This window comes from Peromyscus eremicus, chromosome 7, assembly GCF_949786415.1.
Source record: "Peromyscus eremicus chromosome 7, PerEre_H2_v1, whole genome shotgun sequence".
Classification (NCBI taxonomy): Eukaryota; Metazoa; Chordata; class Mammalia; order Rodentia; family Cricetidae; genus Peromyscus; species Peromyscus eremicus.
Window position 1 is genome coordinate 10,273,958 of NC_081422.1, and position 24,430 is coordinate 10,298,387.

General features: G+C 38.5%; 1 protein-coding gene across 7 annotated transcripts; it reads left to right on the plus strand.

Moving 5' to 3' along the window:
- Positions 1-18: 18 nt before the first annotated feature.
- Positions 19-22,992, plus strand: Fam76b (family with sequence similarity 76 member B). Of its 7 annotated transcripts, XM_059267321.1 has the most exons (12): positions 21-317; positions 1,658-1,722; positions 2,657-2,711; positions 3,660-3,815; positions 5,701-5,900; positions 9,200-9,247; positions 9,422-9,502; positions 10,160-10,295; positions 13,045-13,146; positions 17,192-17,285; positions 17,854-17,881; positions 22,670-22,992. In XM_059267321.1, the coding sequence occupies exons 1-10, from the start codon at positions 183-185 to the stop codon at positions 17,279-17,281; spliced, it is 1,068 nt and encodes a 355-aa protein (XP_059123304.1). In that variant the 5' UTR covers positions 21-182; the 3' UTR covers positions 17,282-17,285; positions 17,854-17,881; positions 22,670-22,992. The 7 variants fall into 7 exon arrangements, with proteins under 7 accessions (XP_059123307.1, XP_059123304.1, XP_059123305.1 ...); XM_059267322.1 differs by lacking the exon at positions 17,854-17,881; XM_059267324.1 differs by lacking the exon at positions 22,670-22,992 and having other exon boundaries at positions 19-317; positions 10,163-10,295; positions 17,192-19,736.
- The last annotated feature ends 1,438 nt before the right edge of the window (positions 22,993-24,430 follow it).

The window sequence follows — 24,430 nt, forward strand, 5'->3', positions numbered from 1 at the left end:
TTCACTAGCCAATCAGAAAAGAGGACATCTTCTGGCGGCAGGCTAGAGTCCGCCTCGCCTCTAGGTGACGTCACAAGGTAGCGCGCTGCTGAGCCTGCGGGGACCGCAACGCTGAGAGTTGACAGACGGCTCTGAGAGTATTCTGGGAAGGGCTGGGTGTCCCGGACGGGCAAGCAAAGGCTATGGCTGCCGGAGCCTCCGGCGACAGCCCGGCGGATGACAGGAACAGAGTAAGGGCCAGTGGGAAGTTCAAACACTCCATCAGTGCCCCAGAAATAAGCTCCAGAGAGCGTTCGCCCGACTCTACGCCTCTCCAGGTGAAGTAATGACCTTCCGGCCAATGACAAACGGGAGTGGGAGGGGCTTAATGACATGATCCAATGGAAACCAAGGGCTGAAAATAGCGGCGCTTCGTGACTTGTGTCCAATGGGCTCCGGCGCACCGCCCACTCTAGGACTGGCCGTGGCTTGTAGGCGGGATCTCTTCGAAGCGGATTTCGCGCGCTCAGAGCACCGGCCTCCTATTGGTTGTTGTTTTCCTCTCTTTGTGGGCGCTCCCTACGTCACCTAGGTCAGGGTTTGGGCGGAGCTTCTGAGTGACGTGAGGTTCTCTGCAACCAATCATAGAAGGGGACGCGAGGCCGAGGAGGAAGCGGAATCCGCAGCCTAGCGCCCGCTTCGTCTCCCTCCGCCGCGGTCCGGGCCTAAGCGGGAGCGGCGGGGCGGGCGGCAGCGGGTGTCCCGGGACGGCGGCAGAGGCGGAGGGAGACACGGGGGGCCCGGCGGTCGCCAGGCAGGGGCCGCAGCGGCAGAGGAGCCCGCGGGCGGGGCAGCCGAGTTCCCGGAGGCCCCGCCTGAGCGCGCGCGGAGGAGCCTGAAAGCAGGATGGCGGCGTCGGCCCTGTATGCCTGCACCAAGTGCACGCAGCGCTACCCCTTCGAGGAGCTGTCGCAAGGCCAACAGCTCTGCAAGGTCGGTGGGTGTCGGGCGCTCGGCGCGCCGCTCCCCGCCGGGGCCCGGGCATCAGGTGGGAGAGACCCGGGGCGACCGCGTCCCGCCTGCTCCAAGGCTGGGGCCGGCTCCGCCGCGCTTGGCGGTCTCGGGTGGGGCTGAGCCGGGCGGCCACCAGTCCCCAGCGTCGCAGAGACCTGGTGCAGAATCTCACCCCAGCCTTGTCAGGGGCTGCCCTCTGCTTCCACTGGGAGGCAGGGCGCCGTGTTTGCACTTTCTTGCTAGGAACCCGAACCCGAAGCTGCAGAGCTGATGGCATCCTGCTTCCTGTCCCGGAAAGTGAAGCGACTGGTTTGGGAACAGGGTGCTCTGATTTGGAGCTCCTCCCATCCCATAAAAGCTGGGACGCTGTCTGTGAGCAACTGTACAAAATAACACATATAACCGCCCCTGGAAGTCAGTCCTGACAGCTTCCTTAATGTGTCTGTTCTATATCTCCCCACATCCAATAAGGACAAAAATATCTATGGCCTCCTGGTGGAATTATACTGTGACTGGCTGCTAATGGGATAAGTCACCCAGTTGTTTACGTTGCCAGCCAGGTTTTATTGACGTTTCAGACACTTGACTAGGTTGAATAATTTCTACAGAAAAGTGAGATTGGGTCTGTGAGATAAATACTGACTAATGTATTGTCTTATTCCAGGAATGTCGGATTGCACATCCTATTGTAAAATGTACTTACTGCAGATCAGAATTTCAGCAGGAGAGGTTTGTATACTGAGCACTTTTTCATTGTTATAAATTCATATAAGGAATGTCTGGGGGTTGTAATATTTGTGTTAAAGTGTTTTGAAAAAAAATGGTTTTGCTTCTGAAATTTAAAATGAAGAACTTTTTTATACATAGTATGAGAGAACACATTAACTGAAAAATCCAGGTGTTTATTTAGAACTAGACTTCAATTTGAACGTGAGAAAATAGGGGATAAATTGATGGGTGGAAAATGTACACTTTTGTCAACAATCAAAATACAAACAATTATTTTTAAACTATTTTTTAATGGAAAATGCTAATGAACCAGAGGAAAGAGCTATAGTGTTACCAGCTGCCTTTCAAGACTGAAGTCACTGACTTTTCAGTGTGACTAGCACAGATGTTTTTAACAGAAAATCTTCTTTTAGAGAACACACAAGTAAGTAGCCCAAGAGAACAAATAATTTTATTCCTGTATGTGTGGACATCGCAGTGGAGAACAGCTGACTGAGAAGTGAGGTGGGCTCTGATGCAGGAGAATGTGCGTTTATATTGTAAGGGAAAGTTTAGAACCAGAGGGAAGACAGTAGGGCTTTTGCTGTTTTCTTTACAAAAATTATACAATTATAGTTGGTTGTCTAAATAAGGACAATGTTTAGAGGTGGAGACAGGAGAATTACCACTTTGAGACCAATCTGGACACATATCCTGAGACCTTGAGACACTTGTTTCTAATAAGTTAATATATGGAAAAATTGTCTTTAAGAGAAATAAGTTTACAAACAACTATCCTAAAATTAATATTCATGTTTTTAAGAAGATAGTTGTTGTGAATTAGAGTAAGTAATCTACAGATCTTTTGACTTATCGGTTTACTGTAGATCAGCATGTGTTACTTACCCTAGAAGGTGACATGAGTGTAATCATCTGGATATGATTTCCTTTTCAGCAAAACTAACACAATTTGTAAGAAGTGTGCTCAAAATGTCAAGCAATTTGGAACAGTAAGTATGTTTTTCGTTTCATATCATTATCATTGGCTAGTTGTGGTTCTTCATGACTTTCTCACTTTCACTTAAGTGTCTGTACTTAAGTATCTCAACATAGCAAAATAGTCCGTGGAAGGAAATCTCTATAGAATTGATGGGAAAATGAAAACATTAAAAACAACTGCATGCTTTACATGTTATGTAGTGAATTTCAGTGTGCAGTTTGTGAAGCTATTTCTTAAAGATACAATTATAGCAAAGTCCTTAATGTGGTGGACCTATTTGTTTACAGTGTTAATGTAATTAAACTTTCCCTTGATTTCTGGAACATTTTATATGGCAGTACAGTTCAAGTGTTCAAAACTAATGACAGTGTCCTGGTACAAATTGGCCCACATGTATGCTATAGTTGTTAACATAACAATACTATTTATGGTAGGTCAAAGTGCTGCTGACCTTAAGCCTCCATACTGCCCTGAAATCCAAGAAATCAAGCATGTTTATTGTTACTTAAACCGAATATGCGTATGCTAAATTTTTTCTATTGAAAAGATACTTTTAATATACATTTACTGTGACAAGTAGCTAAATATGGTAAAATTCTTTTTAATTAAGTCAACTACCATATCACTACAAGTTCATTTGCTCCACTTAGAGGTTCATGAGACTTTTCTATGAATAATTGTTTAACCTCACAGCAAATTTTGTATTGTGTAAATGTGTATATTTCTCATGATGGTCAGACTTATGAGCATGCACAGTTGAGCTTCATGACTGTTGTAATAAATGTTAATTGAATGAATGGACCCATTTTGACTTTAAACATGTACTTGGCAGAAACAGATGTTTTTAACTTAACACTTCCCTTCATTAACTCCCCAGATCTTTTACTACCACTGGATGTGTCTTATGCAACAAAGTTTTAAAAATATCTCAGTTAAACTAAATGTGTTTATTTTGCAGCCCAAGCCTTGTCAATACTGTAACATAATTGCAGCATTTATTGGTACCAAGTGTCAGCGTTGCACAAATTCAGAAAAAAAATATGGACCACCTCAGACCTGTGAACAGTGCAAACAGCAATGTGCTTTTGATCGGAAGGAGGAAGGGAGAAGAAAAGTATGTTTTATTTATGTTTTGACATCTTCAAAAAATAAAATACCAAACACCTTGGCAGTTACTATAAGTATACCTCTAAGACATTTGTTCTTTCACCTGAGAGCAGAGGGGGAGGAATAGCATGTAGTTCTCTTTGCACCGTGTGTGGAGTCCTGTTGGATGTTAGTTAGGATGACTGTGCTTTAAGTCAGTCATGCTGAATATGCTCCCAGCTCCTTAAGGCTAAAGCTGGAGAGTCATTCGAACCAAGGAATTGAAGAGCAGTCTAGACAATACAGTTAAACTGTCTCAGAATTTCTTTAATTCTTCTGTGATAGCTGTTCTGCACTGTCATCCCCAGTTCAGTTTTGCAGTAAGACCTTCCACTTACACCCTTTTGTTGGTTACTTAAAATTGTTGGTGTGAAAAGATGCCCACTGACATATCAGCACATGAAATTGGACGTTGGTATTCTGCCTTCCGTTTAAGCCCTTGTTTGAAACCACTGTTGTTTCTCTCTGCCTACAGTGACTTAGTTATTAGGTGTACATGTGCCGTTCCTCTGCTGAGCAGCATTCACACAGGCCTCCTGTTGGTCAGTTTCAGTTGCTTTGGAGGATGACTGTCTCTTTGAGGGGCTTACCCAGATAACCCCACAGCACTGTATGTACCGTAGTTGTAAGACATGCCCCTTCAGCATTTCCTGTATGAAATGAGAGAAGGCAGAAACTGTATCTTAATTTTTGAAAGAAGTCACTTTCTCTCCCCTGGACTCACATGATTGATTCTCATTATTTGCAGTTGTTACGGTCTGTAAAGTTGCCAGAAACACCAGTGGCTAGTGAATTGTGACTTGTAAGGGAAATGCAGGATTAAGTTCCTGTCTATAACCCTAACGTGTTTGTCAGATCACCAGTACATTAGTGATTTTTGTGTCTATTTAAGATATATGTAAATTTAATTAAACTCATGGCCAGGAGCAGTAATAATAGCTGAACAAAACTTAGCAGCATGTTTTTCTGTAAGGTCCAACACAGCCTTTGGAACAAGTTTTAAAACTAAATGACTTGTGGAAAGACCAGTTGTTTACAGTGTGAGAGGGGAAGCATAGAAGAGTATCACCACATTGTTCTGCTATAGTTGGGGCTATGACGTCTGTTGGCATGAGTTTTTCACTGCTCTGTATCTGTGAATGACTGTAAATAGGATTTTAGACTTAGAGATCAATAAGCAAATCTACAGATAAATAAACTCTGATATAATGAAAATTGATTGTTATTTAGGCTCCTATTTCTGTTTAAGTCACAGTATTTACTATTGTGGGAAGTACTCTATCATTTTGGTAATTACACTGAGACTAAAACATTTAGGCTAGATTTCTTAAAAATAATCAGCAATTTGTACTCCTTTAAAATATTTTTTGCCTTTTTTTGTCTGTGTTTTGCCTGCATGTATGAATATACACCATGCACCTGCCTGGTGCCCACACAGTGCCCTGGGACTGGAATTAAGAGGTGGTTGTGAGCCACCGTGCTCATGCTGAGAACTGAACCTGGGTCCTCTGTGAGAGCAAAAGGTGCTCTTAACTCCTGAGCTGTTTCTCTAGCCCCTCTTGTAGTTATTTTCTAGAAATAAAGGCAGTATCTCTCAAAATTAAGGGACTTTAACAATGCTGGAGGTCTATAAATCAGTTCTCCTAGCCAATTTTATAATCCTCTTGCAATATTATCTCAAGTGTCATGTCTGAATTTTAAAAATCCTGCATATTACGTTTATATTCTGCAGTTTCATAAAGCTCACAGAATGTTGCACAGGTGATGTGAAGTATAAGTGAAAGTTGAGTTTGCTTGCTGGACTCACTTGAGCTAGTTTACAAGTGCACTTAATGCAGATATTTTCTTTAAAGGTCGATGGGAAGTTACTATGCTGGCTGTGTACCTTATCATACAAGAGAGTTTTACAGAAGACAAAGGAACAGAGGAAGAGTTTGGGGTCTTCACATTCCAATTCTTCATCTTCATCTCTCACTGAGAAAGACCAGCACCATTCAAAACACCACCACCACCACCATCACCACCACCATCGCCACAGCAGTGGCCACCACAAGTAAGCACTTGGAAATCCTTTGTTAAACCCTTCCTGGCATTGTTAATGATCCTCGCATGGCTGTTTACTTCAGTGTGGTGATGAGATGCTAGGCCAGTTTCTGTTGCACTTGGTAAGCTGCTTTATTTAGTGTCTAGGTATACTGTGAAGAATTTCCACACACTATATCCAGTGTTTATGAAAATTGTAAAGAATTCATCTATAAAGTCATCATGTGTGAAATCAAGATGTATTAGCATTAATTGGCATTTCAATTATGCCAGTTAACAAAAGCTTCCATTTTAAAGATAATTTTAGGGCTTTATGTTTATAAATTTGATTTATTTTTTAATCTTATGGGTGTGTGCATACCACCATAAACTTAGAGATTAGAGGACAGTGTTGTAGAATCAGTTCTCTCCTCCACCTCTGTGGCTTCCAGAATGGCAAGCCCTTCCTTGTTCCTGCTAAGCTAGCTTGCTGTCCCAGTATGTGAAGTTTATTTCGCTTGCCTTTCCTTTATCTTACTAAAAGCATGTGTAAAGCAGCAAGGGAGAAATACACCTTTAGCTCTTTCAGAGAACAGATGGTTTTTCTTTTGTAGTAGGGATTGAACCTTCTATGTGCAAAACATGCCCAGCCCGTATAGAAGCCTTGTTAATCTTGGCGGTCCCAGAGTGTAAGAGATAGTATTGTTAACTATGGGTACTTTGTTTTTGATTTTTGTTGGTTGTTGGGGTTTTTTTTAAACATAGGTGTAGCTGTAATGCTATTCAAATAAAACATCTTAATTCTTAGAGTGATTTCAGGTGGAGAGAAATTATGTAGTAGTAATATCTTAACTGTGTATGCTATTAAGAGTGTGTTTAGATGTAATTTTAGTTTTTTTAGAAAAAATCAACATTAAAACAAATTTAACATGTAAATGCAAATTGCAAATAAGGACATGATATACACACATTTTGCAGAAGACTTTGTTTTTTTTCTCTAAATTTTGCCTATATGTCTTTAGAATTTCAGATAGCTACTTAAAGTAAGACTTTATATGTAGGAAACATATGGCTGCCACATTTTGCAGCACAAAAGTTTTAGCTTAGCTGCCAGCAAGCACCTCTTATATTGTGAGGATTCGTTGAGGCCTTGACGTTTACTGTTACCATGCTGTAGTGTTTCCTAGGGTAACAATGGTAAACTGCAATGCAGTGACATAAGGCAGTCGTTTCTATCTAAGGAACACAAGCCTCAATTCTGCCTCTTGCTTTAAGAAGAATGACAACTATGTACCATAGGTCCTCCTCATCAGACTCTAGAACGTATTCTTTCCTGGCTGTCTTTCCAGGATTAATTTTCCTAGCATGATGGGAAAGAAGAAAATGTAGAATTAGGTGGCAGCCATCTAATCTTTTAAAAGGAAAACTTTCTAATGGAAAGGGGGAAAAGACAATGCTGACTTTCAATTTTTTTCTCTTTTGGAAGGGTGGCTACATTAATTCCTTGTTATTCACGGGAGATCCATTCTAAGTCCTTTGGATACCAAAGTCCAAAGTGCTCCAGTCTCCTCCATGATGTGGTCCAGTGTTTGCCTGACCTGTGCCTTCCTATGCACTATAAACGATCTGTAAATTAGTTAACAATACCTAACACAGTGGACATGTTCATAACTCATTGTTGACTATGTTATTTATGCAGAAAAGACAAAAAGTTCTGTATTTTTCAGTGCAAACAACCACTGTAGGCTCACCTACATTTTCTCTGCAGTTGATTAAATCCTCAGATACAGAACCTGGCAATACATAGGGCTGATGGTACAATGAAGACCATATTGTAGATAGGCAGGCCAGTTTGTTGGGTTCTGTCTTCAGTTGAGTAGATCAGAATGAGGCACAGGATGATGTGATAGATGGTGATTGACGGTGAAGGTTCATTATAGCAGGGCATAGCACTAAAGTCATTTTGGATCCAGGAATGATGCCCTCAGATCACTAAGATGGGGATTCCAGGAGTTTCTGATAAATAAATAATGTTCTGTTGCTACTTAGTGAGTAATTATGTGACTTGGGAATGCTGACATTTAGTGAGATTTGTTTTAAACATGCTTATACATATAGAGGAACTCCACCTTAGGACTGCAGCTGCAGGTGAAGAGTGGTCCAACTTAATAGGGTCACAGCTCCTGTTTCCCCACTTCTTCATTTACAGTTCAGTCTGAATAATAGGGTTTTAAAGGTTCTTTGTTTGTTTGTTTGTTTGTTTTATTCTTCTGGGTACGTTTTAATTCTTTATTTTACTTTGCTTAAAAACATGACTGAGCTGGACAGTGGTGGTGCATGCCTTTAGTCCCAACACTCAGGAGGCAGAGGCAGGTGGATCTCTCTGAGTTCAAGGCCAGCCTGATCTACAGAGTGAGTTCCAGGACAGCCAGGACTACACAGAGAAACCCTGCCTTGAAAAAACAAAAAGACTGAAATGGTTTTATACACATAGAAATGTATATATTATACATGTTAATACTGTATTTAGGTGGTCTTACTCATATAAACACTTGTAGCCATAAACAGTGAATTACACCTGTGTCACAGATGTGCAGTTGAGACATGGGGATTTTAAACAACTTTAATAAATTATATTACCTTTATGTAATAGATTATTACTTCATAAAGGTCACACAGCCTAGATAATGTGCATTTCTTAAGTTGTATAAATACATGGTTTCTTGTTCGTAGACAATGTAGGTTATTAATATTATGGCAAAATAGAAAGGAAGTCATAGTATTATAAGTGAAATCAGTTGTTTTAATGAAATTTTCCAGTTGTTGAGTGTGACTTTTGTGTATAGTACTGACCAAAGAGAGACTACAGACTTTAGAGAGGCTTCTTAGGGAAACTAGGAAGAAATGAAAGAAGTAAGCTACTTCCTGGTCCAGCTTGAGTTATGTGAAGGAGTTTATCTGCATTTAGGCTAACCAGGTAGATGCAGACTTCTATATGAAATAAATAGGGCAGTTGACATCATCATTCCGAGTCGTACATGATCCCGCTGTGCTCTTGTGCTCATGTACTCCAAACCTGAGTATAATTTTAAATTGAGTTACTGGAGGTCCTAAAATGAAAATGCAGTCTACCATTGTACATGCCTTAAACAAATTTAAACTGGCTCCTAATCGTTAGGCTTTGTCCTATTAAAATGTGGTTTATTCCATATATCAGATTATCTAGCTTCTGTGAACAAAAGGTTATAAACACAGTTTGATTCTGTGGGGAAAGATGTTGAATGTGGCTGTGTTAAATAAATGTTACCATGTTACTCATGTGTTTTTCAGAATCAGCAGTCTAAGTCCTGAGCAGGAGCAAGGACTGTGGAAACAGAGGTGAGTGTGCTGGTGTGTGGTGTGTGTTTCAAGTGCACTTGTGTAAATCAGCCTCTGTAACGTGATTATTTAGATTGAGAAACCTAGTGATGTTCAATGGTATTTCAGAGGAAGAGTAGCTTATAACTTAATGCCTGTTTTATTCTAATCATTTTTGTTAATGTTTGCTTTCAGCCATAAATCCTCTGCAGCAATTCAGAATGAAACTCCAAAGAAAAAGCCCAAATTGGAATCTAAGCCATCTAATGGAGATAGGTAAAAATGAATGTCTTTAGTGCTATGGAAGTTGAACTTAATTGAATAGTTCTGGTTAATTATGAATTATTACTACATATTTTATCTGAGAATAGAAACATGGGTCTCACACACCAACTTCTTTAAGTCACCTGGGAGAGTAAAACATACATAACCAGTTAAGAAAATTTTAATTTTGGCAATAAGAAAGTGGCACTGAACTCTGTTGTTATAACTGGGGAATAAATTTGGGTTTTAGGAAAGAACAAATCTGAGTAGAGAACATTATTGTAATTGTTCTTCAAGGAAAAGAAACACAAATCTGATTGTAGTAGTTTTAAATTGACCTGCTTAGAAATGTTTTGATTTAAAATGAGTGTGACTTTGTTTTTAGTTCATTAGCCAAAGTTTGCTGATGTTACTGTACAAATTGGCTGCCTATTGCTTTACACTAGAAGTATTGACCCCCTAAAAGCTAATACTGAATTATATTTCTGCAGGTGTATGTAATGTGTGCCATTAGTAAGGTAATTTGCCAGTTGCATCCATTTCTGTCAGGTACATATTTTTTTGCATTAGCCTTAAGGATGTTTGTGGAATTGTCTAATTTATGCAATTTGAACATCTGCAGATTTTCCTTCTACTTTATGTAACTCTGTTTTCCTTTTTTCTCTTTAGTAGCTCTATAAACCAGTCAGCAGATAGTGGGGGAACAGACAATTTTGTCCTCATAAGTCAACTGAAGGAAGAGGTGATGTCACTTAAGCGTCTCTTACAGCAAAGGGACCAGACCATTCTAGAGAAAGATAAAAAGGTGAGACTGTAGCTCAGTATAAAGTCTGGGAAGATTGTGTCTTGGCTCTTAGTTAACCCTTGCAAATTCTCTTTAACTAATTGGTATAGTTTGTAATGTCTGACTCTTATAAGAAACTACAGATGCCCAAATTGGGTCTGAAACATCTAATGAAGGTAAGTAAAAATGGTGTATAGTAGTAATTTTTGAGCATTAGTTTTTAGTTAGCATGTAAATTTAAAATAGGTTTAATATCTTAATTTAAATTATTGTGGTTTCAAAAGTAATTAAAAACAGCAGTCTTTGATAGATAGATAGATAGATAGATAGATAGATAGATAGATAGATAGATAATGTTTCTGTCAATCTGTATCAATTAGCTGATGAGAAGTAATAATATTCTAATGTCCTGTGGTAGTGAATAGCAATAGGTGTCTACAAGTGTTTTGTAGGAAGTGGGTGTACTTACTGGCTTTATAGTATTTAGCCACATTCAGGATGAAATCCCTATCCTGGCCATTTCTGTGTGGCCTTAAGTAGAACACGTTCATTAGTTGAAGCCTTGGTTTCTCATTTCATAAATATGTGCTTCGTGCTACTTGATGGAATGGCGGTGCTGACTTTTATGTGCAGTATTTCCTGCTGCTCATGGCAGTGTACTGAAGCTGCTTTGTATCACATTGGAAGAGAACTTACTACGTGCTTAGGTCCCAGACAAACATCCACTTGAAAACATTAAAAAAAAAAAATTAACGACTCCTAAGAATTAGTTGTAATTTTAATAGACAAAAGAAATGAATACAAAGAAGACCTAGAATCTTTGAAAGGTGCTTGCCATCAGCAAAAAAAGAGGTTGATTTAAACAGTTCCAGTAAGGTGAGAACAGTGCTTGAGCTGGTACCCAGCAGCTTCCATGCTGCAGGTCCCACACTTGGATGGTTGATGGCCTTCACTTTACTGCTCTGTTTTTTTTTTTGAGAGTGTCACTGTGTTCCTCTGGCTGTCCTGGAACTCGGCAGCCACCTGCCTTTTCGTCCTAAGTGCTGAGACTACAGACATGCCTAGTCTTTTTATTTTAGTATGTACCACAATTTGAGTAAATTCAGTATGTGAAAATTAACATTGGTGTGTAAGGTAAAATTGGAAAGTTTTAGCTCTCTATTTTAGGGTTCTTCATGAGAGACAGAAATTTCAAATTAACTAGCTTTTATGGAAATGTGTACACAAAGCCAGCTATGTCTGCATTAACGTTGAATAAAATGCCAGAGTTACTGCAAAATAGTAGTAATTCCAAACTAGGCATTAACAAATTGTAGATCAGTGTTTTCCTTCCTAATGCTGCAACCCTCTAGTACAGTTCCTCCTGTGTGTTGACCCTCAACCATAAAATTATTTTTGTTGCTAGTTCACAACTGTAGTTTTGCTATTGTTATGAATGGTAATGTAAGTATCCATGTTTTCCAGTGGTCTTAGATAACCCTTGTGAAGGGTTGTTCAACCCACAAAGCAGTTGCGTCCCATAGGTTGAGAACCTCCATTGTAGACTCTTGGGTCCTTTATCATCCCTAGCATCACTTGTTGTATTTAGGTGGATTGTTGACATCTCATGTTTTAGTGTTTGCTTTAAAAACCAAAAACCTAGCAAGTTTATAATTATGGCTGTAAGGAAAATAATTGTGTATCTAAAATTAACTACACACTTGCCATTTTTCTTTATAATTCTAAAAGGATCAAGTTAGTTTCCTGTCGCTGTTTGAGCTATCAAGTGACTTTCAAAGCCAGGCACTGTACTAGGTCAGAAAGAGTCACAGGCAGATAAGTAGATACTGTCTTTACCTTCCATCAGTTTACAGGCTGGAAGCCGATCACAGTTCAGTGACTAGAATAATTATCAAAGTTGATAGTGTAAGAATTGGCATTTCACAACAGAAGTCTGATTTTAATGTACAGTATTGGCCCAGGAGAGTGACTAAAGCCCTTTGTTTGGAAGGATGAGCATAAAATTCTCACTTTTTCTCTTGGCTTTTGCATCTTTTTATATACTAGGTACTTGGTAATTAGTACAGCCTTTGAAAGCTTACATAGTGACAGAAACCTGAAGCTGTTTCTGTATGGTTCTGTTAATAGAAACTTAGGTTGTAAGTTTAAAATCATAAGATACTATACTTTTCTTTGTGTTCATATTTATGAAAGCATTGTCTTGTAGTCTCTACACCATTGACTTTTCTCATAATAATTGTCTAATTTGGTTCAGATTTTACAGTAATTGCTTTTCCACATGCCACATTGATTGTATTTCTGTGCTGATAGGTCAGTGTATAATGGCTTTGTGTACACAATACTGGGTACAGATACAAACACTGTTGCCCTTTGTTGATAACAGTTGTGTAAAATTGCACATTAAGAAGCCTTTTTCCTTTCATCATTGGAAGATGGTTTTAACTGGAAACCTGTTTACTTAATGTGAAGTGTATTTGGTTGAAACACTTTCCAGGATACAAATCATTAAACTTTGCTTTGGCATGCTAGTTGTGAAAGTGTGACCAATTTTAATCCAAAAGCAACTTCTCAAAGATGATCTTCCTTCCCATTAAAGTCCTGACAGTAGCAGGAGAACCACTCTTTGTCTCACAGAAGATGTAGCTGCTACTGACTTCTTCCACCTGCATACCAAGTGTGCACCTGTTGTGAGGAATATTTAAATGGTGTCTTTGTTTGAGGTAGATATGTGTGTATATGAATGCCATCTTTTTGGTTTTTTTCATTTCAGTTAACTGAACTGAAGGCAGACTTTCAGTACCAAGAGTCAAATTTGAGAACTAAGATGAACAGTATGGAAAAAGCTCACAAAGAAACTGTGGAACAACTTCAGGTAAATGGTGTTATGTATGTGAGGTTTTGTGTTGGGCTGGAGATTTAAATCTGTATTGTCGTGTTTCTTGACTTAGGTAAGTTGGTATTATTACCCCTATTTTGTGCATTTCCAGTTTTAATTCTGACTTTATAAAGTTTTGCAAAGGTGACTCACTGTTAATCTTGGAGGCATGAAAACACTAAGTGGGATTCCCAGAAAGCAGTGAAGACTGTTCACTTGACTGTTCAGCTGAGGTTAGAATGTCATTATGGTGCTAAGGTGAAGATATGGTCTATACTCATTCTTCCCATTGCCTTCAGATACCTGGAAGGGAGGTAGATGAAAGAAAATTCTCAAAGTCAATTCTCAGAGACCATGATTGAAAGGCCTTTATGCTGTGTGCAAATGCTGCACGTCAAGATGGCCCTTAACTGTGGGCTGTCTGAAAGTGTAGTGAGTTCCCTGTTGTATTGATAGAATAGATAGAATATCTGCATCATGTTCTTTAGACACACAACAACCATCACTGAGAGGGAAGATAGCGAGCATCAACAGAGAAAGGGTTATTCCCTTAGGAAAACTATTTTGATCTGTTTTATAAATTTGGGCATGAAACTACACTATATTGATTTCATGTTCTGCAGTTTATAAATTGTGACATTTATAGAGATAATCTTTGAGTAACAGGCTTAGGGTTGTTTTAGTAGTTTATTTTTGCTATTCTAGGGATCAAACCCTGGTTCTCACACATGCTAGGCAAGTGCTCTACCCCTACCCCTAAGCTTAGCCCCTAGGTTAAGCAGCTTTGAATCTTAAGCGTACAGATGATGTCATATTCAGACTTCAGACTTGAAGGGAGAGTGCAGCTTTGAAAGGAATGTGTGAATATTGCTTTATTTGTCTGTTTTGTTTTCTGCTGGATTTTTTCCCCTAACACCCATGGATATTTTTTGTTTGTATTGTGGTTTGGTATGCCTCCTAATTCAATAGAATTTACATATTTACTGGAATCCAGATGTATATTGCCTGCTCTTTAACCTGTTCTTACTGGTGACAGGAATTTGGAAAGGATCCTCTGTAGAACCAGGGCATAGTGAACATTCAGGGAATTTGTTCCTGGGTGGTGATTTGTGGAAATGTTCAGAGATTGCCTGTCGGGAGTTGGGCTTCTTGCTCATTAGTTAACTGTTTTTACCCACCAGCCATTATTGTGTTTTATTATATTCTTAGTAAGTTATGTTGAATGTTTACCTGGTATATAATCAATCTTCTGTAACAGAAGTACTGAAGTAAATACTTATAAGTTATAGAATAACCATGGTAATGGTAAGTACTTCCTAGGTTTGAGTTAACCTGGTACGAACTTCCCACTGCTCCAAAGAACAATTCCCTTTGTTACAGTCAGTTGCAAGAGAACCATTTTTGCCTTAGCCTGGTTGGTGTCTTCAGCTTACTTCTTCTTAGCTGAATTTTCTATGGTACCACTATGGCAGACATGCAGAAGAGAGCTATAGTCAGTCTGTTTTGTATATGCTGTTCATATTTGCTCCTTACAAGAGCTGAATTATGAGCTGCCCCCATCTTACAGGTGAAACTGGTTATGTAATTAGTGAGATGTAGATACTTACATTATGTGCCTCAGATTTACCTGTACATTCCCCCATCCTGCATCAGCTCACAACTTAGGTTATTTGGGTATATCTGTTTGTCCTCGTTATCAATTGCTTCCCTGTACACAGAGTTTCTGCTAGAGGAACTCTTTACAGCTAAGTGTAGTCCCCATCTACTGGCTTTAGTAGCAGTTACTGAGGTGAGTATACCTAGTTAATATCGTTTCATTTGCTTGTTTTGTTTTTGAGGTAATGCTTCACTATATAGCCCAGTTTGGAGTCAGACTCAAAATCCTCCTTCAGCTTCCAAGTACTTGGATTTGTCCCTTTACTTCTGCTCGTTTTCTTAATCTTTTATGACACACAGAAGTTAATGATTAACAAAATTTATCTTCCTCTAGTAGCTCTTTCAATATTTTAAACTATCAAACCTAGGAATACAGACTGAAATTCCTCCCCACATGGTGTAAAATCCTCCTAAGTACCAATAATGCCAAGTGAAAATGTTGTTCTTTAGGAAGACAAAAGGGGGTGGGAAATGACCTGTGAAAGCTGCTGTGTACAGGCCTGTGCACTGTGGCTGGGTGATTGGTTCTTTCTACTCCTTGAGTCTCTTGTTATGATAAGGTGTCCTCCAGTTAAGTTTGGGTAAGTAGATAGTCAGGGTCTGTGTAGTTATTCATGGAACATTCTTCCTTTATTTAGGCTGACATTTTTAAATGTTTCTGACTTAAGTATTAAAATAATTTCATTGACTTCTATAGGGTATAAAGTCAGTATTAGAATAAAATTTTATTGTGTATATATTTAAATACTGCATTGCAGTTTATATTGCAAATACTTAAAATAAGACTGATTAAGTTTATTTAACAACCAATGCACTATTTTTCTTAAAGCCTTTGTCTTGTATAATTTATCAACAAGTTACTGATGTCACTGGGAGACTAAATTTATAAATACATATTGAAAATTAGCTGCAAAAGTATTAAAGAGAAAAACTGCTTTCAACACCTATTTTTTTAGTTCCTGCATTTTGTTTTAAGAATGAAAATGTAAATTCAGTCTCTCTTGATTGAAAGTGGAGTTTTATTTGGTAAGCCAGTGTAGATGCTGGTTCGTAACTGCCTCTGCAGACCTGGCCCTTTCCTTTCTGCGCCCTTCATTGCTTTGCACTCTGAAACTTGATTCCTGAGTTTCCTCTTCTTAGCAGGTGCGTCTGTTTAGTTAAATAATAAATACATAGCTACACTGTTACTGTTTGCATCCAGCAGGGACTAGGATTTGTCAGAGAGGAACAGTTTAAGCTTAAGAGCAGTGGGATATCCCTTTGTGTATCTCAGGATTTACTTTAAGATTGTGTTGTTTTTTAGTAGTGCCCAAGCTCCACACTGTTTCAATTGGCTCAGAAACTTCAGAACTGCTTTGATAATCATCTGTTTACAGGAGGGACTTTCACTAAGTTCCCAGAGACTGCATAGAGTAGTACAGACCTAAGAATGAGGTAAGACTCAGTGAAGGTCCTACCTAGAGATCCTCCAATGAGCACCAGCATTACCAAACAGCACGCAACCCTGCAGACAGTGTTTTTATCTGATGACCATTGTATAGTCAGGGGAAAATTCAGATCATTGGTAAAGTGAAATTTTGAGACTTTGACCAAAAAAAAGTTTTTATGAAATTATACCAGTACTGTTAGGAATTTGCTTAGATGATACTAAAGTCATCATCACATGAGAGGACCATTGGGGCTGGTAAAAAATGGTAAAGAATAGCATCTTACTGCCAAGTCTTACAGCCAGAATTTGATTTCCAGAACCCACATGGTGGGAAGAGGGAATGAACCCCACAGTCTGTCTTTTGATTTTTTCATGCATATTGTAGCCTGCATACACACACACACACACACACACACACACACACACACACACACACACGATTAATTAAAATTTGTTTTTTTTAAAGAGGGCCTTTGGCAAAGTGATAGTGATTTTTACAAATAGTCTTCTACTTTTTCTATGTAACAGTAAACAGTAAACAGTAATTGGAAAGACCTCATTCAGCTCACTGGAAAATTCTCCAAAATAAATATTTGATTCATTCTTTGGTGCTGTCAATTGTAGAATAACATGCATTTAAATAGCTTTCATACTTTAAAGAACCAACAGGGTTTCTTTAAATTTAAATCTTCTAGGGAGAGAGCCACTTACCGTTTCTTGTGTAACTAACTATTTTTGGACAAATTATATTGACATTTGCCAAGAGCTGGTAAACCAGTCTAGAATTTTCTTTCTACCTATCTGAACTTAAAAAGAATAAATATACAACTCTTGGATCTCTTTCATGTTTTATTGATAAAAAATTTTTTATACAAATGAAGAAATAGTATTAAGTAGTTGTTTCAGCATAACTTAATAGTTCAAACGTTTTAAACCTTGAATTTTTATTTCTCACAGGCCAAAAACAGAGAACTACTCAAACAGGTTGCAGCCTTGTCAAAGGGTAAAAAGTTTGACAAGAGTGGAAGCGTGCTAACGTCTCCTTGAAAAGGTCACTTGTTTAGCATTTCTGCTTGACAGTGTATATTTGAAGGGTCCGGGGAAGCCCTTAAATTCTGTGCAGTGGAAACATATTTTTACATACCAAGGAAATTGGTGTGTTTCTTACTCACTTTTGTAATTGACACACAACATTTTTTAAGTTGTAAACATGCAGATAAAACTTCAGCTGGTTTGGAGTGACTTCTTAATTCTTTGATACCTAGAACTTTTTTCTAGCAATAGTATTAAAGGTTGTGGCGTGCACGTGTGTGCACTGTATAAAATGCAACATGCAATAATGGAGCGGTTGGAAGAACAGCAGCAGGGGTTTTGTGTTTTGCTTTTGTTTAACACTATGCTGATTTCAGATAAATAGTTTTCAATTTAGAAATGCAAAACTTTTAAACAAGGAAAATGGTGAACACTGGTTTTTTGGGAATTGTATTTTTACTTCGCATCAACATAAATTTAGAGAATCATGGTGCTTTTATTAAAAGAGCTTCAGAGTATATGTAAATATGTTTTTAAAAGTTACATCACTAACAGTTTAGTAATATGACATTTCATTACTGTTATAGGATTGATGTTTACTGTACAGCATCCAAGGTAAAATGTGGTTTTGTTTTGTAAAAACTGTAGATTTTTACTTACAAGTGCCTTTTTGCCACCTAATGTTTTTATTTATAGGACTGCTGATCTTTTGTACATATGGTTTGTTTAAAAATCATGTTAATAAGTGTTTGTATATAAGTGCATATGTACAGAACCCAATTTCAAAAAGAAATCAATTGTTAGTAACATGCAAGATTGCATATTAAGAATTAACTGATAATGCATATAGACTTAAGTGATTTTATGGTTTGTTTCTGTATCATAAAAGCTGTTGGTCATTGAGTTCATTTAATTATGTTGAAATACTTTCCTAAAGATTTAATTTTAACTCCATTTTGATAGAGTGATTTTATTTTTATGTTGTGTGGCTTCATGTTTATATTTTGTGAGTTACATGTTTTGCTTTATTTTTATATAAAATTTCTTTAAAATTTATAATGTTTCTATAACGGTCCATATATCTGCTTTTTTTATAATGTGTTGCTAAGTTAATATTTATGTACACCATACTTTGTAAATTTAATACAAATCTGGAAAATTAAATAACTTTATAATCAAATCAGTGCTATGTCTGAATAATTGAAATCTGTAAGATTCAGACATTATTTATAAGTAATTTGTCTCAAAGTATAAAATTGTCTATAAAAGGGTACAATAGTATGGAATAGAGGCTGTGAAATTGCGAATTAGCTTCTGAACTCTAGTGGTTTTCAGCCAGTAACTGAAACTGATCTTTAATGTTAGTTCTGGTTTCAAGGTGAATTTTAAAACTAAAGGCATTGCTAGGAACAACATATGGTTTCTTTCTCTTAGAAATGTGCAGTTAAACTTCTTTGAATCAGTTCTGAAGGTTTTGTTTTTAGATGAATGTTTTAGTAAATGTTTATAGTGGTCTTCATATCAAAGATTAGTGTTCTTAAGCATACATAATTATAACAATTCTTTTTAAATTATCGAAGTTTTAGTAAACTTCCCACAGTTGTTTACTACAAGTGAAAGCAAATCTACCAATTTGCAAACGTGTAATTTTCAAGTAACAGTAAGATTGAATTAGTCAGATTTGGAAAAAGTAAGACAGTCTATTGTTATGAGGCCCTCACAAATAATGTTAATTTACTGTTCTCCATCATAGTAGATAATGCCTTAATGTGGATGCTAATGTTTGGAGGATTTCCTGCATCCATAAAGTAATCATTACTTTGCTTTAAATTTTGTAATTATTTATATTAGTTTCCTGGCCATGTTTCAATCCACAGTAGTCACAGTTCTAAATGAACTACAGTAGTTCTTATATCTTGTTGGAGACAATAGAAACAGAATCTCCTCTCCCCCCTTTAGCTAACATGGAAATTGAGTCAGTTTAAAAACAGGGAAGCTTTGTAAAGTGCAAGGCTGAGACCTAAACTTAGGGGCTTCCAGTATTCAGTCCTAATTAGACAAACTCTTTATTCCATGACCTTATTTTATAACTTAATTTTTTTTGCAATTGTAAAATTAGTAATTGAGTCCCAAGCGCAGATACGTAGTGTGTTGACCTAATGAGTTGATACCCTTTAAATGTGGACCTGTCCAGAAATACTATGGTGTGCTGTATTGTGCTTTTAGCCTGTTTGCTGCAGTTAGCATACTCCAGTGAGGGTCATTTGGGCTCCAGTTTATCATGTATTAATAGCCTGTGAATATTACAGTCATCTTTAGAGTGTATTGGTCTAAATATGCATTTTACAATGAACCTGTAATGCTGGTCACATGTATAAATTAACAAAATACTGTACCTGTACACATCTGACTGTTGACATTTTGTACTTTTTTTCTAAACCCAATATTTCACAATAAAAATATGCCAAAAGCTTTGTGTTAATTCTACTATAACAAATTGCTCTAATTTGGGTGGAAACACACACACACACACAAAGTCCTGGGGACCACAAATCCAAAATTGGTCTGAGTCTGAAATCAAGGTGTTGGCAAAGTGGTCCTGGCTATGGTGGGAGGGGCTTGGCATTCCCTTGCCTCTTCCCACTCAGAGAGTTCCATTCTGTTAACTGGTTGGGTGTTTTCCACCTGCACAGCCCAGAGTAACCTCTTGAAATCTCTGCTCCTTAGCCCCACTCTTCTTCCTTCTTACAAGATGTATTGTGCCCTCTTGTGTCAGCATAATCTCCCTGTCTCACACTCTTAAATACGTCTGCAACGCCCCAGTTGTCCAGTAGGGTGCCATATTTCCAGATGGAGGAATCTCATGGAAAATTTTGGGCGAGGCATTATTGACCATACTCCAGGGTTCATGGTTTTCCCTGTTCCCAGTGAAGTCCTAACACAGTAGATATAAGGGAAATGACTGGGACTAAACATTAGAATATCCTATCCGGTTCATTCTGTCTTAATGAGATGGATAAGCCAATCTGAATATAGCAGTTTAACATAGTATAGAAGATAAAAGCAATTAATGTAAATTCAATAACATTGAATGAATTTATAAATGTAATTAGATTACAGAGAAACACAAAACCAGAGCAGTAAGTATTTGGTCACTATTGGCAAATGATTAGGCAATAATTCATTATTTTGAACATGGGTATTATTTTCAACCACTAGGCAAATAGAATAGAGGCAGTTTTTCTTGGGAGGAAAATCCACTTAATGCCAAAACTTAGAATGGAATAATTATCTGTTTTTGCAGCTTGCAGTAGAGAGAGCACCAGAAGCAGCTAAAACTTCAGAAAAGACACATTGTTAGACTGGGTGTTTCTGATGGAGTTGCCCAGTTGGTAGACTTAGCTTCTTTCAAATTCGCAGGAAATAGACCCAAGGTCAGATTGAAAGGCACACCAAGAGGATGTCATTGGCACTGTTATTTTCTTCATGAGCTGCAAGGGGAATGAATGCAACAGGATGGGACCTGAAGCACTCAATTTGGAATGTTCTTTTAAAAATGTATACTGGTTATTTTATAATGTGATTGAAGAATCACTATTTTCTGATGTGATAATGGTATCATAATTACTCTTTACAAGTCTTTGTGACACCTACTAAATACATTAAATGCTTGGTTTTGATCCATCTCATAGAGAAGGATTGGAATATAAATGAAGCAGGATTGGCTGAGCTGCTGCTTTTAAGTGAATGATGTATAAATTACTGTCCTATTTTTGTAAAAAACAAAAAAACTCGTCATTGTGCATGCCTGTAATTCCAACATTTGAGAGACTGAGGCAGGAGCATCACAAAATTGAGGCCAGCCTAGCCTATGTGATGGATACGGTCTCAAAAGACAAAATGGCACCAACCATCCCTACCAAATATGTATTCACTGAAAGGGAAAAAAAAAATGTGAGCATTATTAAGTCCAAGTAAGAAAGGAGAAAGAATGTCCCCAGCACTCCTGTTTGTCCCCAGAGACATCCATGGTTTAGTTCTATTCATTTTCTTCCAGCAATATCTGAATAATGGCTGCTGTCATGCTGCAGTGTAATTTAGATTCCTGTTTCTCCCTAAAACAAAAGGAATCAGTGCTACAAAACAGCGTAGGGCTGAAACTGGGGCTTTGTGGTAGAGCACAGCTCATTTTCATGTGCCATTTGTCAGTCATCACTTGGAGTTACAAGTGCAAAGATAGATCAGCAAGCATCCGAGTTTGCAGGGAGCACAGAGTCTGCAGAGGGGAGGACTAAGACATTCTATAAACTGCAAAAGTTCAGGGCCCCAGCTTGCTACAGCTACCTGTGTCTCTTGCCTTGTTCCTGTTTAGTCCCCCCTCATCCCTTATATTGAAGGGTTGGAGACATTCAGGCCTCCATCCTGTGTCTCCTTTAAAATTTTTAAAACAATATTCATTTCCTAGTATATTAAATGTTACCTGTAAGTGTTGCATAAGCGTATAATAACAGACCAGATCCACCTTCATTTCCACATTGTATCAGTACAACTTGGCAACTTTATTTAAATATTTAAGCTTCTTAAATATATCTTACTATTTTAACTTTTTTTATTTACGCTGTGTGTTCACTTATCCATGCGCAAGTGCACATACGCACACACACATGGATGGACACCTATGCCACAATGTGCATGTAGAGGTGAGAGCACTATTTGCAGGGGTCAGTTCTCTCCTACTGTGTCAGGCCTGGGATTCGAACTCAGGCCATCAGGTTTAGTGACAAGCACCTTTACCTGCTGAGCCATCTTGCCAGTCCAACCCTCTAAAATTTAATATGTCCAAAATTGTGTCCTAGTACTTAGCTATGCCCCCGACCCCCAGTCCAAATGGCAGCCAAACCAGCCTCTCTTGGTGTTCTCACCTTAGTTGGTGGAAACTTAATTCAGTTTGTTGGGACCCAAATCTTCAGTACTGTACTGGACTTTTTCTCACATTCTGCCCATTCTTTCAAAATTTCTGCCAGGTCTCCCTCCCCCCCCCCCCCCTGCCCTTTCCCACTGGTATGTCATTTGGTAGTCGATTCTCAGAGTGAGCCTATTAAATGAGGTCACCTTATCTCTGGCCTCCAGTGGTTCCTTTTGTGAAGTGACTTTTCCTGGAGAAATTTTTGATGATCAGGGCAGGTGGGGTTGGATAGAGGCTGCTCCTGGGATCAAGTGAATAAAGGTTGGTCTACCTTCTGCAGTGCAGCAGACAAGCCTGTACAACCAAGAGCTGTTAGTGAAGGTGGGTGAAAGCCTGCACAACCAAGAGCTGTTAGTAAAGATGGCAGTAAGCTCAAATTGAAATCATCTGACCTAGTGCACCTTAGATTGGTGGATCATTAACATTGATTCTCACAGTTTCACAGGATGAGTTCACGATGAAGGCACTGACTGATTTCCACAGTGGAGAGGGCTCATTCTCAGATGGTGGCTTCTCATCACATCCACAGTGGACAGTCAAGACAGCTGGCTTCTCCTCAGATCTAAGGCATGATCTAATTGCATCCCGTCACTTCCTACTGCCATCACGTGGTGATCTAGCAGAGGAATTTTGGAGAAACAACAAATACAAACTCCTCTAACTGGAAGCCCGAAAATGGATTTACATCTCAGCTTTCCAATAGCCTAAAGACCTTGACTTTAAAACAAAACAGCAGATCACTGACTCATGAGTAACTATCCCTCATCTTAAAATTCAATGAAGAATCTTGGTAAGATTTTAGCCTTTTTGTTAAAATTCCTACCAATGTCCACAAGAGGGAGGGCTCTGCTACAAAACCATACTACCTCTATAGTAAGTACCTAGCCAGCTCAGCCCTAGGACCCTCTGTGGCTAGATCAAGTTTTTCTACTTAGTTTATATTCTTGGTTGTAAGCCTAGCCTTTAAGGGCTGAGCCATCACCAGCCCTCTAGTTATTTATAGTTGAATGCTTTGTTATATGTGAGAATACATTTTCAGAAGCAATTAGTTTTAGATAATTCCATTATACTTTCCCCCTTTGATCCAGTCAACTAAACAGCTCAAAAAAAGTGAATTTTAAAATACAATTTTCTCTTTGGATGGACTGCTTTTAAATTCCAAATTAGTATTTTTAAGTTGCTTTGAGAACATCACACTGAGTATTTTTGAACATAGTCTCACTAATGCTTGGATTACAATATGTATTTGTCCTCCTTTCCCCATTGGGTACTGCAGACATTCCTGTTCTTACTGCACTGGAAGGCAGCACAGTAGATTAGGAGATAGCAGTCCTGAATTAGGAGCTGACATCTCCAACACAGACAGTGTGTCCTGGGAAGATGTGGCATGGATAGTGCATCGCTGTGTTTTTCTGTGGATGCAGCATAGTGCCATACAACATACAACTTGTACAACCATGAAAGTGCCCCCATGCCTTCAGTTCCCACTGAGGCAGAAGTGGTATGCTTTGAGTTAAGCTCTTGCATGCTTAAGATCAGCAGCTTCTCAACCTGTGAGTCTCAACTGGCTCCTTCAGGGGTCGAATATCAGATACTTACGTTATGATTCATGATAGTAGCAAAATTACAGTTATGAAGTAGCAAGGAAGTAACTTTATGGTTGGGTGGTGTTACCACAACATGAGGAACTGTACTAAAGGGTCACAGCATTAGGAAGGCTGAGAACCATTGTTTTATAGATGGTCCTTAAAAAGTAGTTGCTTGTTTGTGCATTTCGACTGATCGGCCTTTCCATGTCTGAGGAGGCTTCCCTATGCATTGCTAATAGGGCGTCTGGGAAACAAGAATCCTACAGACTGGGCTGGAGAGCTTCTGTTGTAAACTCTTCTTGTATTCGTCATCTTCAGTGCAGCTCAGAAAACTGTGTCTCCTTTGCCATGTGAAAACCTGACAAATTTAGGGTAGGATAAAGTGTGTCAATTTTGTCAGATGAAATGCTTAACAATTTTTGAGCAAATGTCCGGTGTTATGGAGGTACTGGACCAAATGTTTTAATGTGTTAGCACCCTGAATAATATGCCTGGCATGTTGCAGTTTATTCAATGTATAATTTAAAAGATTTCTGAAAAATAATGAGTGAAACCCAGAATAAGGGCTGGAGCAGATCTGAAGATGGAGCCATGGCACTTTGCTATCTA